Below are 12,257 nucleotides of genomic sequence, written 5' to 3'. Positions count from 1 at the left end.
GACACCTTGCTTAGTCTGATTACCTGATACATTTTAAAAACAAAAAATCCAGTAGGTTTTTTAATTGATAACCCAAATCAACTGTCATCTTAACATCTTATCCACTCCTTACTAAAAGTTACCAAGTTGAGCATAGTTCTTCTCTGATCAGTTGCATTGTTGGAGATTCAGTCATTCAGTTCTGTTTAACTATAATCTCTCAGGTGGTTAAGAGTTTGTTTAAAGGTAAAAACACTCTGTTGATGAAGAAAAGTTGTTCTTCTAGTGGCCTGGCAAATATTTATCCATTGACCAACATATAAAAATACATTATTCATTTTATTATTAGTTGTGGTGTCTGCAAAAGCGACTGCTTTCACTTTCATTGCAAAAGTGACTGCATTCCAAAGTAGTTAATTGTATATGAAGATTGCTTTGAGATATGGGATAGGGTGCTATATAAAAGCAAGTTCTTCCTTTGACCAACTTTAAACTCTGAGGGAATGACTTATTGTTAATCATCACTGTGAAGTGCTTTTGGGATATTAGATCAGAAGTTGTAAGCTCCATGGATAGGATTGAACCTTACAGTGATATCCAGGTCCTAAAAGCAGTGCAAAATGAGATTGCTCATGTCACGTGGAAATTTGAGGAATGAATGAACAAATTGGGACTTTTCAGGCTCAAAAAAACTTTTGAAAGGCATCTTGATGAAATGAAAATGTGAAAGAGATAGTAACAAGAAAATTATTTTCAGATCAACCAGATGCCAGGAAGTATTACCTTTACCAAGGTATGATCAACAGCTTAATTGGGTCGCAGGGCTTGGTAGGCAAGATCAAGATACTGAACTCCACTAAGAAATATATGGCCAATGTATCGATATGGTGGTTGTTCTGTTAGCCATGGCTCTTTGGTAGAACTCTCACCTCTACGTCAGAAGGCCTACTCTAGAGCACAAGATCCATGCAGACACTTCAGTGCAGTAGTGCACTGCTGCATTGTCAGAGGTGCTGTTGTTCAGCTGAAACATAAAACTGAGACCTGCTTTCCCCCTCAAGTGGACGTAAAAGATCCCACTGCGCCATTTCAAAGTTCTCCTTAGTGTCCTGGCCAATATTTATCCATCAGTGAATGTCACAGGCAGATTATCTGGTCATAACAATGCTGTTTGTACTGTGACCAAATTGGCAGTTGCATTTCCTAAATTAAAATGGTGGCTGCACTTCAAGAAGTGCTTAATTGGTTGGAAAGCATTTTGTGATGTACTGAGGTCATGAAGGATGCTACAGAAAAACAAGTTGTTGTTTTTCTTTTTCTAAGAAAGGATTTACGTACAAACCTATTTTACGATTCTACTGGTCTGCCTATCCAGTACCTTACCTGAGAGCCTCTTCATGTGCAAGAAATCGAGCTCAACCATGTCCCTTTCCTGACATTTCCAACATTTACTGTTCATGGTGTTGCTAGCTTATTTTTTTCTCCCCAGTTCAAACACATGCCAGATGTAGCATGTCTCCACTTCGTTGCTCAACTGGGAATAGCTAAGTCCAGTTGCAACTTGGCATTACAGCATTTGGAAGCAGGCCACTATCTACCCTCAGTTGGAAACCAAGTGATTGGTTAGAGACAAAAAAAGATGCTCAGTGGCTAATTATGAAATTATTCTCGTCAAAATTATCAAGGGGCTTGATAGGATAGATGCAGAGAAGATGCACTTGTGGAGGATCTTAAACTAGGGGTCATAAGCGAGAGTCACTAATAAATCCAATGAAGAATTCAGCCGAGACTCCTTTGAAGCTGGGATCTTTGTAGTCCTTGTGGTCAGTCATAACGTACAGTGTTTACCCACTGAGTTACCAATGGAATCTTGTGATTTTTTCTTGTGTGCTTGTTAAATAAGATTGTCATTTCTGGAGAGTGAAGTATATTTTTGTTTTGGATTTGTGTATTGGTATCAGGCAGTTTCAGATTAGGCGTGGGCAACAAATTTAGAAACATGGAAATTGTTAGGCAATAAAAGCCAAGGTCCCAACCAGTTCACATTCTGTCACCCTACCATTTAGAGTAAATTTTCTTTTGATTTGCTCATGCTTATTGCTACCATGAAAACAACACTAGAGTGAACTTGTTCCATTCCTGCAGGTATCATGGGCTTTAGAATGAGATTGCCTATTTGTGGTGAGTTATGGATAGTTTTAACTGTAAGCTCAGGTGCGGTAGTGAGAGAGCTTGGGCAGCTTAAATTTGGGGGAGGGGGCAGGTTCTACCCATCAGTTTGAACTGGATTCAAACCCAGTTTCTTGAGGTGCAAGGCTAATCCACCAGTCAGTGCCCAATATCACTTTTATAGTTTAAAAAAAAAGATTCTAAAGATCAGCATAGCTTCAAGATGGGTCAAAACAATTCATTTGGTGGCTGCAATTACTTTGCAGGCCTATCAATGACTTTCACTGCAGCATGGCAGAATGTGGCTTTGCACAAGTAATTTCTCCAGCTCAAGGGGTAAATCATTGACTTGGTCAATTCAAGTTTGCTGCCACATTGATAGGTTGAGGTGAATAGCATTGATGTATTTAAGAGGAAACTAAATATACAGATGAGAGAGAATTGAATGGAAGGTTTTACTGCTGGGATGAAATGAAGAAGAGTGGGAGGAGTCTCGGGTGGAACATAGAATCTACCACGAACAAGTTGGCTGAAAGACTTGTGTCTGTGCTGTACATTCTGAAATAATGCTATGTTTTAAAGAAAGATGTACTATGTTGTTCCCTCCTTATTTAGCGTAGTTTCTCCACAGTAGTGCAATTTTACTTCTTTTTCTCCCCTCTTCTTTGCAGATATGTTTTGATCAGCAAACCACCTCTGTGGACAGATAGACAGAGAGAACATTTCCTTGAAGGTTTTAAAGCTTTTCTGAGGCTTTTAAAATCTATGCAGGTAAATAACAGTAAAACTTCAGTTGCACTGTTCTTAATGTTGCCGATTTATGAAGTTATTAATGGCACTGAGAGGAAGTGCTTTTAATGTGAACAATTCCCACTAAATAGTTTATCAAGGCTAGTGGGTAGATGTGGGATATTTTGTATTCCTGTTACAAGGAATTTTCTTTCTGTGCTAATAGTCTGTCAAAGCTGCAAGAACTTGATTAGCTGGGAATGCAGTTAATTATTTTGGGACAAGTTAGTGGGATTTAAATTTCTCATTCTTGTTGCCGAATCTCCCCATGACCTCGTCCCTCCTTACCTCTGTAACCTCCTACAGCCCTTTGAGATTTCTGTGATCCTCCAATTTTTGCCCCTTTGAATCTCTGATTTTAATTGCTCTACCTTTGGCGGACGTGCCTCCAGCTGCCTAGGCTCTAAACTGTGGAATTCCTTCTCTACCTCTTTCTCCTCCTTTTAAGATGTTCCTTAAAACCTACCTCACCTGTCCTAATATTATGTAGTGTCAAATTTTGTTCAAGAGTGCTCCTGTGGAGTGCCTTAGGATGTTTATCATGATGACCATCTATGTGCAATATAATGCAAGTTATTATTTTTGAAGGGTGGGAGAGAGAATATGGGGTGTTTGTAAAAGTATGGATGTTGGGTTCTCTTCCCAGTTGTGGATGCAATCTTGACACTATTAAAAACTCAACTGTCCTAGCCCCAGAAACATTTATAGATAATTGCCCACATATTAACTTTCCACATTTTTTTTTCCAAAAGATATTTCTGTAACTGAAACTGATGTGACAGAACAAAATGCTTTTGTTGGCGTACTATCACAATCCCTCCCAGTGTTAGCAATGGCAATGGTCTGGGTTTAGTTTTCCTTCTGTTATTTTTCTTATCTGTTTCTCAGTAAGATTTTGACTTCTGCTGAGATTGCCCTTGCTTGAGTGTTGGCAGCCCTCTGGTATATCACTCAAAGATTTTCTTGTGAGGCTGCATAATGTGCCTTGGCAAGCTATCATGGGGTTCGAGGGTAGAATTGGGGCCATAAGGTACCTGGTGATACATTTTTTGGAAATAAATCTCGGACTGCACTATTGGTTCTTAAGGGTAGTAAAACATTTTCTCCCATTTGCAGCTTGGTACAAAAAGGGTTTGCACACTAACTGATCTTCATTTATGAAGACTCGAATATCCTAGTAAGAACCTTTGAATGTTTATTGTGACCAATGTGATTCAAGATTAGGAATGGACAGATTACCATTTTTACTTGTTAGTAAAATGCGCCAATTTGTTCTGCTTGGCGATTCTGTTGATTTAATATAGTTGCAATTTGTTGAAGAGATTTTTCTTTTGGAAGAAACTTTAAACAGTTCATTTAATGCATTGTTTGCAGAACATGGAGCCAGTGAACCGACAGATTGGGCAGCATCTTGAGATTGAGCCTGAATGGGAGCCTGCGTTCACTATTCAGATGCTCCTAAAATGTATCCTGTCCATGATTCAGGAATGGTGTGCATCTGATGTAAGTATTGAGAATTATTACTTTTAGTAAATCTGCTTTGCAGCTTACTATGTGGTCCTATGGCACAGCCACTGAAAGAAAAAGATATATATTGCTGAGCAAAGAGCCATGCTGTGGAAGCTTTTCATTTTGTACTCATCAGGACAGAAGCAAGAATGTCAGTTTTCCAAGGGAACAGCAGTTTATGCTGCATGAAAAAAAGGGTGCTGATTGGTTGGCAAGTTGACTCTGGTCGAGGTGTTGCCATGGAGAATGTGTCAGGGAACTGTTGTCCCCCATGCTTTTGTTTAATTTAAAAAAGGTGCAAAGCCTGCACGTGTTTTCTTTTATATTCGTTCATGGGATGGTGGCATCACTGGCTAGGCCAGCATTTATTGCCTATCCCTAATTGCCCTTGAGGCCATTTCAGAGGGCATTTAAGAGTCAACCACATTGCTGTGGGTCTGAAGTCACATGAAGGTCAAACCAGGTAAGGATGGCAGATTTCCTTCCCTAAAGGGCATTAGTGAACCCATGTTCCTTTGTCCTGCAGAGGACAGGTCCCTGCGTATGATTATATGTAGCTCCTAACATACGTAAATGAACCACATTGCAAGCCCCACATACTTAGACTTAGTTCCGCCAGTCCCATGCAGGACTATGGGCAGCAAGATTCTGCCATTGGTCCTGGTCCATTACAATCTCTTGCCCTAGCCCAGGTGGTGTTCTGCTCTTAAAGGCCCTCCATAAATGTACTTTGCCAGGTCCTCTTTGGGAGGCCCCATCATCATCTTCCATCTGGTAGTGTCCATTCTACTGTCACTCTGGCAGGGCATAAGTTGTTTCCTTTTGTGGGTGAGTCCATAACTAAGGGGCACTTTTAAAATTAGGGGACGCCCTCTTAAGGCAGATGAGATAAGAGTTTTTTTTCTGAGGGTTGTGCGACTTTGGAATTCCCTGCCTCAGAAGGTGGTGGAGGCGGGGTCATTGAATATTTTTAAAGCAGAGATAGATTCTTGTTATGCAAGGGAATCAAAGGTTATCGGGGTTAGATGGGAACGTGGAAATCAAAACAAGATGATCAGCCATGACCTTATTGAATGGCGGAGTGAGCTCAAGGGGCCGAATGATCTCTTGTTCCTATTTCTTATGTTCTAAGTTCTAAGTCCGTGAGGCGAAATACTTGCCCTGACAACCTTAGTCATCTCTCTGTCACTGATGTCCCAGAGGGGCCTCTGGCCAGCACTTTGGTGATGCTGTCTCTCCATGTGATGCCCAGGATCTAATGTAAGCAGCACTGGTGAAAGCACTGAGCCTTTGCGAGCCCAACTGATAATCTTAAATTGGTTGTTAGTGTAATTCCGAGCACACTCAGGATTGTTCAGCAAGGGATGCCCAATCACAGAATCGCATCTAATGTTAGACATTATGTTGAGTTTTGCAAGCACTGGCTTCTTGAGTGCGGTCAGCACTCTGCTTGTTGTGAACAGCTGAAGAGACCTGCTGTTTGATACCATACACCAGTCATTGCAACCTACGGCTTTCATACCTGGCATCACTCTGCCACTGATATTCAAATATCACATTGCTCATTTGTGTGGAAGGCAGAATGTCTTTTGGTTTGAAGGCAGCATCCTGATTGTGGAAAATACCAGTCATGTCACTACTGAAGAGTAGCAACAGCTAGATTCACCTGTTGCTCAAATTTTTGAGATACCTTACCCTTTGAGAGTAATTTGAGGTATGCTGGGTACTTTTCAGCTCCAAAACTGGGAGTCTTAGGCCAAATTGTGAGTGTGCACGATACACAGCGAGCAGTGGTCTGATTGGATCCTATCAAATTTCCTTTGGCTCTTGCAATAAGCAGAGTACATGAACACAGGCCTTGGGAGTGTATGTGCACAAATCTTTGAAAGTGTCAGGACAAATTGAGATGGTTGTCCAAACAGCATATGGGATCCTTGGCTTTAAATATAGACAAATAGAGTACATAAAGAAGTTATGCAAAACCTATATAAAACATTGATTAGACTTCAGCTGGAGTATTGTGTTCCATTCTAGGCACCGCACTTTAGGAAGCATATCTGGGCTTTGGAGAGGATTCAGAAGAGGTTGCTAGAATGGTACCAGGGATGAGGAGTTTCTGTAATGTGGAGAGACTGGAGAAGCTTGAATTTTCTCTTTGGAGCAGGGAGATTGAGGAGATTTGATAGAGGAACTCAAAATTTTGAGGGGTTTTGATAGAGTTGGTAGGGAGGACCTGTTCCCAGTGGTAGATGAGTCGATAATCAGAAGACAGAGGTTTAACCAGATATGACAATGAAACTTTTTTTTACACAGTGAATTGTGATCTGGAATGTACTGGCTGAAAGGCTAGTGGAAGCAGATTCAGCAGTAACATTCAGAAGAGAATTAGATAAATTCTTGAAGGAAAAAAAAATAGGGCTATGAGGAGAGAACAGAGGAGTGGGATTCATTGGCACAACCCTACCAAAAAGCTGTTAAAGGCATATAATGAGCCTAATGGTCGTGCCTGTGCTGTGTCATGCAATGATAGCAAATAATTTCTTGGACCTCATTTTGGTACAAAAGGTTAACAAACTTTGACACATTATTAGACCACTTTATTTGCTTTAGATAACGATACAGGCTTCACATTTCCCAGGAATAATACTTAAAATAGAAGTGGAAACTTTAATTGCAGTGCTCAGATTGCACCTGAACTCTCAAATTTTCCCATGTTTCCATCATTACAAAGCTCTCCTGGCCCTTTTCTCCCAAAACACTGATTTCAAACTCCTCAAATCCTGTTGTTAAAACACTCCAGAGTCTGGACCCACTTTATTTCCTCACGTATGTCACAGGCTATTCTCACTTTGCTGCATAGCTTTCCTTCAGAAGCCTTTCTACATAAAGTCCACCTGCTTGACAGTTGTTATGGACAGGGGAGAGATGTAGGATAATTTTCTCCTCTTCCTACCTCTCAACTGACCGCAACAAGGTGTATTTTTTTGGAGTGTTTTAACCCCTTAAGTACTGAGACTCAAAAAAAAAGGCACAGGACAGGCTTCCTTGTAAGCTTAAATCATAAGAAAAGATAAATGTTTATTTATTACAACACCCGAAATGTAAATGTGACCAACACCTGCTCATCCACACAAGATCCATGTGCGTACAGAAGAAAAAATACAACATGCATTTAGATTCATTAGAGTGTCAAAAGTATCACTTCTGTTATCAGTCCTCAATTTGGTAACTAAAATATTGCCGACCTGAAAGATTCTCTCTTGGTTCACTGAAGGAAAGAGGTTGAAAGTTTATGGCTTTTCCAGTCCAAACTGAATAGCCCCACTTTTGTCCCTACAATGTTTCTTAGGCAGAATTCTTTCTTTTGCAGGCCCAGGATCTCTTCCCTCTGGGTCGTCTTTGTCTCCCAGATTAACTCCCAGACTTATGGCTAGTCAAAAAAAAAGTCAGTTGTGAAGTGTTTATCATAAACTGTTTTTGTCATTTGACCATGGTGTTGGGATTTTTCCATTGTCTACACAATGATTTGATGTCATAAGCCATTGTCACACATCAACCTTCCAGTTATGAATAGCCTCAGAATGCGTTTGTGTATTTCTAACTTCCTAATAAATTTAACAGGCACGTAATGCAACCATAACACAGTTCAGTTGGATCCTTGAATGAATTTTTCTGCTCCTTCCTGTTAAGCGATTTAAAGACCTTCTCCTACCTTGGAGTGCTATAAAAATATCTGGTAGACAGAATTATCGCTTGACAACATGTACAAAACACAGCTCTGAGACTGAAACAAATAATAACCAGTCAAGAAAATATTGAGGCTTTATTTTGATATCCGGCTCTTGTATGGCTCAAAAAGGTGATATTGCTGTTTTGGTATTTCTCAAAGTGTTAGCCATGGTTTAGTAGCAGCACTATTGCCTCTGAGTCAGAAAGTTGTAGGTTAGAGTTCCACTCCAGATGCTTGAGCACAAAATTTAGGGCTTGAGACTCCAGTGCTATACTGAAGAAAGACTGCACTGTTTTAGAATGAACTGTAAAATTGAGGCTTTTCAGGTAGTCATAAAAGGTCCAATGGCACTATTTTGAAGAAGAATTGGAGAGTTTTCCTTGGTGTACTGGTCAATATTTATCCCTCCACCAACATCACTAAAACAGATTATCTGGCCATTATCACGTTGTTGTTTGTGGGAGCTTACTGTGCATAATTTGGTTAATGTGTTTCATATGTTACGGTAGTACTTCATTAGCTGTTTTGGGCACCCTGATGTTGTGAAAGGTACTATCTAAATAGAGCTTTCCTTTAGTAAAGAGCCCCCGCTTGACATGAATGTATTTACAGCTGGATTCCACTGGGGAGACAGCAGTCTAGTGACTCCCTTTGACTCGGCCCCTTTAAAGAATCAGTCCTCCAATTTATTTTACTCGCATGAAAGGAAATTGCATTTATTTTCAAAGTTGATTGTGTTTAGAAAAAAGTGTTCTATCTTTCACTCAGTTATGAAACTTTGGAATTCACTACCCCAGAGGGCTTTGGGTGCTCAGCTGTTTGAGCATATTTAAGACTGAGATTGATAGATTTTGTTGGGCAATAAGGGAATCGAGCGATATGGGGACTGGGTGAGAAAGTGGAGTTGATATAGAAGTTCACCTGTAATTTTACTGAATGACGAAGCAGGCTTGAGGGTCTGTATGGGCGTACTCTAGCTCCTGTTTCTTAAGTCCTTATTTCTGATGTATACATGCAGGAACAAGTCCTTCTTCGAGCCTACAAGGAGTGCCATCGTGTTTTGTCCCAGTGTTCTAACGAGTGCAATCAGCGCAATGCAAGGAAGCAACTCAACACTCTGACCATGTGTGGTCATTCCATCAGCTTGAAACGCTACTTGGTATCTCGAGAGCCTGTCAGTATCCACCTTCCCCTATCCAGGCTCCTTGCAGGTTGGTTTAAGGGAACTGCTTCACTAACATAATAATAATGACTTGGGAGCAGCAGATTTAAAGTATCCTGGACAACACGGTGATGCAATAGCAGAATGAGGGGAACCATCTAATTTCCAGAGTGATGTGGACTTAAGTCTGGTGTACCTTTTTAGAGAGCAAATCTTTAACCTGGGCATTGTGAAGCTGGCATGAAATCCTCTGCTCAGTTAGTTAATACTCTTGTGTAAAATGGGTTATTGCTGGTTCAGTTGATTATGTAGACCAGTTCAACAGGACAACCATTACAGTGACATGAGTAATTATTACAGTACATCTAATTAAAACGATGTAAGTACAAAAGGTCAATATTGTCCCATTCAATGGGATAATATGGTGAAATTGTGTTCCTTTGTTCTACTCCGCCCTTCCCCTTTAAGGCAGTTCCTTATGAACCCCTAATTCCAGATGATATTGACATGACCACAACATCATTCATCCTTAATCAGTGACACTGTAGACCATTTTGTTTCTCTCCAACTCTCTTCAGTTTCCAACAGACGCAACTTTAAACAAACCCAGCTGTTCATTTTAGGATTACAGTTATAGCATGAATGCAGCAGTCTTACTGAGTGACAAAATCCAAGTGTGCAGCGTATGGGGCCCTTTTCTGACACTTGGGAGTGTTTTTCCCTTATTGTCAGCTATACAACAGACTCGCAGGTAGGAAAAGACTTGCACATTAGCTAATGAATATTGACCTACCAATACCCGTTGCCCTGACTTTTGAAAATTGCCAGCTAATGGTGGTTCCCAGCGATATCTTCCCCTACCCAGTTCTTTATTGAATGTTCACTATGCTACCAATGACCACATCTGTACTCCCTGAGGCAGGACCCCTGGTTAATTTTTCTTATTCCATCCTTCCTTCAAAGGCGTTTAGGACAGCTATATTCTACCTTTATATCTTGGCTGAAACTAACAAAGGCGAGAAACTAGACTAGGAACCCCCCAATCTGTATGGCTCATACTACCTTTACCAAATGGACTTGGGAAGGATCTTAACGTTTGTTTGAAAATGAACTGAGTGGCATTTTAGAACAATTTTTGCCTTTTGGGTTCTGATCATTCTCAGTATCTGCTTGTTAAATGCAAGGTCCAGGACCAGTGAGCGCTTGCATACGTACATTATTTTTATAATAAATTTAATTGATCCTTCTATATTCTGGATAGTTATAGTAAGCAAATATAAATAATGTATGTAGAAATCTCAACAATCATGGAGTATAGGGGAGTCTTTCCAAGGCAGTAACTTAATCCAAGGATTCAAATGATGCCAAATTTAGATTAGATTACTGTCTTGTAAACACTCCAAGATAGTTGCTATTTTTGTGCTTTTAGTTTTAAGGAGGGGCATGATAGTTTTGGCCCAGTTTTTATTTTTTTCTCAACAGTTGTCAATATGTTCTGTACTAACTCATGGCAACCTTTACACTTTTGTGTTCAGTACTTATGAATGCCTGGAAATCCACAACATGGGTTGCATCGTAACTGGATTTTAGTAAGGTGTCCTGGTGAACATGTGGCATGCTTTAAGCCATTTACACTGAGGGGAAAACGCATGCCAGATTCTAGATTTGCGCGCTCATTTTTTTCCCCAAAAGTATTAAAACTCCTGGTTTTGACAGGCTTGTAGCTGCTGCAAGTGCTAGCAATTGTATTAATTATGACAGTGATTTGGCCAAACCAAAATCTACATTCAAGTTGATTTAGCTGGTTTCTCTGGGGTATTAAGGTGAACTCTTACAATTTTGCTGGCTTGTGTTGTTGATAACAATTATTCAACAGATTCTTACGCGTTACTTTGTGTTATAGGTTTACATGTGCATCTAAACAAGAGTGGAGCAATTGACAAGTTAGAAGAGTTTGTGCCTCCAGTAAGTAAAGAGCAATAAAAATAAGTTTCCTTTTCTCTATTTCAAGTACTTCTCTAAAGTCTGAACATCCTCCATCCTTTATTTTACAATGTTATTTATGCTAGATATCAAGAGATTTGCTGTTAAATTATTGAAAATGCAGTCTGGCATTTTAATTTTTACCAACTTGGTGTACTGGCAGCTTTTGTTTTCAAATGTGTGAATTAATTTTTTTTGTGTTCCAAAAGCTTAGCACAGCAGAGAAATCTCCAGTTTGTTCTCATGCAATCAGATTGCTGAATGGCCTCTGCCTGTTCTCCATGATACATGTATAATTAAACATATTACATGCCTATAAAAGTTCTACATTTAACTATTAAAGCTTTGGATTTGGAGTAAGTTTATTTTTGAAAGTCTTGCCTAAAGCATAAAGACTTATAGTTTTTGTTTCCCACCACCTCCTTCCTCTGTAATTTCACTCTATAGAAACTGAAAACAAACAAATATGTCCACCATGACCTTGGAGTTACTCGAGTTGCTTAAAAGATTACATTTGGTATGTTTTGAAAGGCTATAATTACATTTTCTAAATCCTTGTTTTGAGTGAGGAAGTTACAGTATTCATTAAAATGTGGAAAAAAAATACAGCCACTTTAAATCTGGAGGCATTTAAATTTCCACATCGCTGATGTTAGCTGTTATGTTTGTTGGGTAATTCGAATACCAAAATGGTGTCACATTCAGTAGCCATTGTATCTTGTAGCATATTCTTGGGCTATACTAACCACATACTATTATGCCAATTATTACAGTCAGAGTTTCAAGTAGAAAAATTGATGGACTACCCATTGCGCTGCTTAGTGCTTGTGTCTCAGGTCTCGGCTGATATGTGGAGAAGAAATGGATTTTCCTTAGTAAATCAGGTACTATGGAAATGTTGACTTGACGTTTATGTATGGGGAAAAAAACTTAACT

General features: G+C 39.7%; 1 protein-coding gene across 3 annotated transcripts in view; it reads left to right on the top strand.

Annotated features, from left to right (window-relative positions):
* ubr1 (ubiquitin protein ligase E3 component n-recognin 1) overlaps positions 1-12,257 on the top strand; it is a 180,988-nt gene that overhangs the window by 48,399 nt on the left and 120,332 nt on the right. For all 3 annotated transcript variants that reach the window (XM_078562935.1, XM_078562936.1, XM_078562938.1), the window contains 5 exons: positions 2,820-2,919; positions 4,312-4,440; positions 9,195-9,387; positions 11,242-11,303; positions 12,095-12,205. In XM_078562935.1, coding sequence (XP_078419061.1) covers positions 2,820-2,919; positions 4,312-4,440; positions 9,195-9,387; positions 11,242-11,303; positions 12,095-12,205 — 595 coding nt within the window. The remainder of the gene's footprint in view (positions 1-2,819; positions 2,920-4,311; positions 4,441-9,194; positions 9,388-11,241; positions 11,304-12,094; positions 12,206-12,257) is intronic.

The sequence above is a fragment of the Cetorhinus maximus genome, chromosome 18, assembly GCF_964194155.1.
Source record: "Cetorhinus maximus chromosome 18, sCetMax3.hap1.1, whole genome shotgun sequence".
NCBI lineage: Eukaryota > Metazoa > Chordata > Chondrichthyes > Lamniformes > Cetorhinidae > Cetorhinus > Cetorhinus maximus.
Note: the sequence above shows the minus strand (reverse complement) of the source record. Positions and strands in the feature narration are given on the sequence as shown.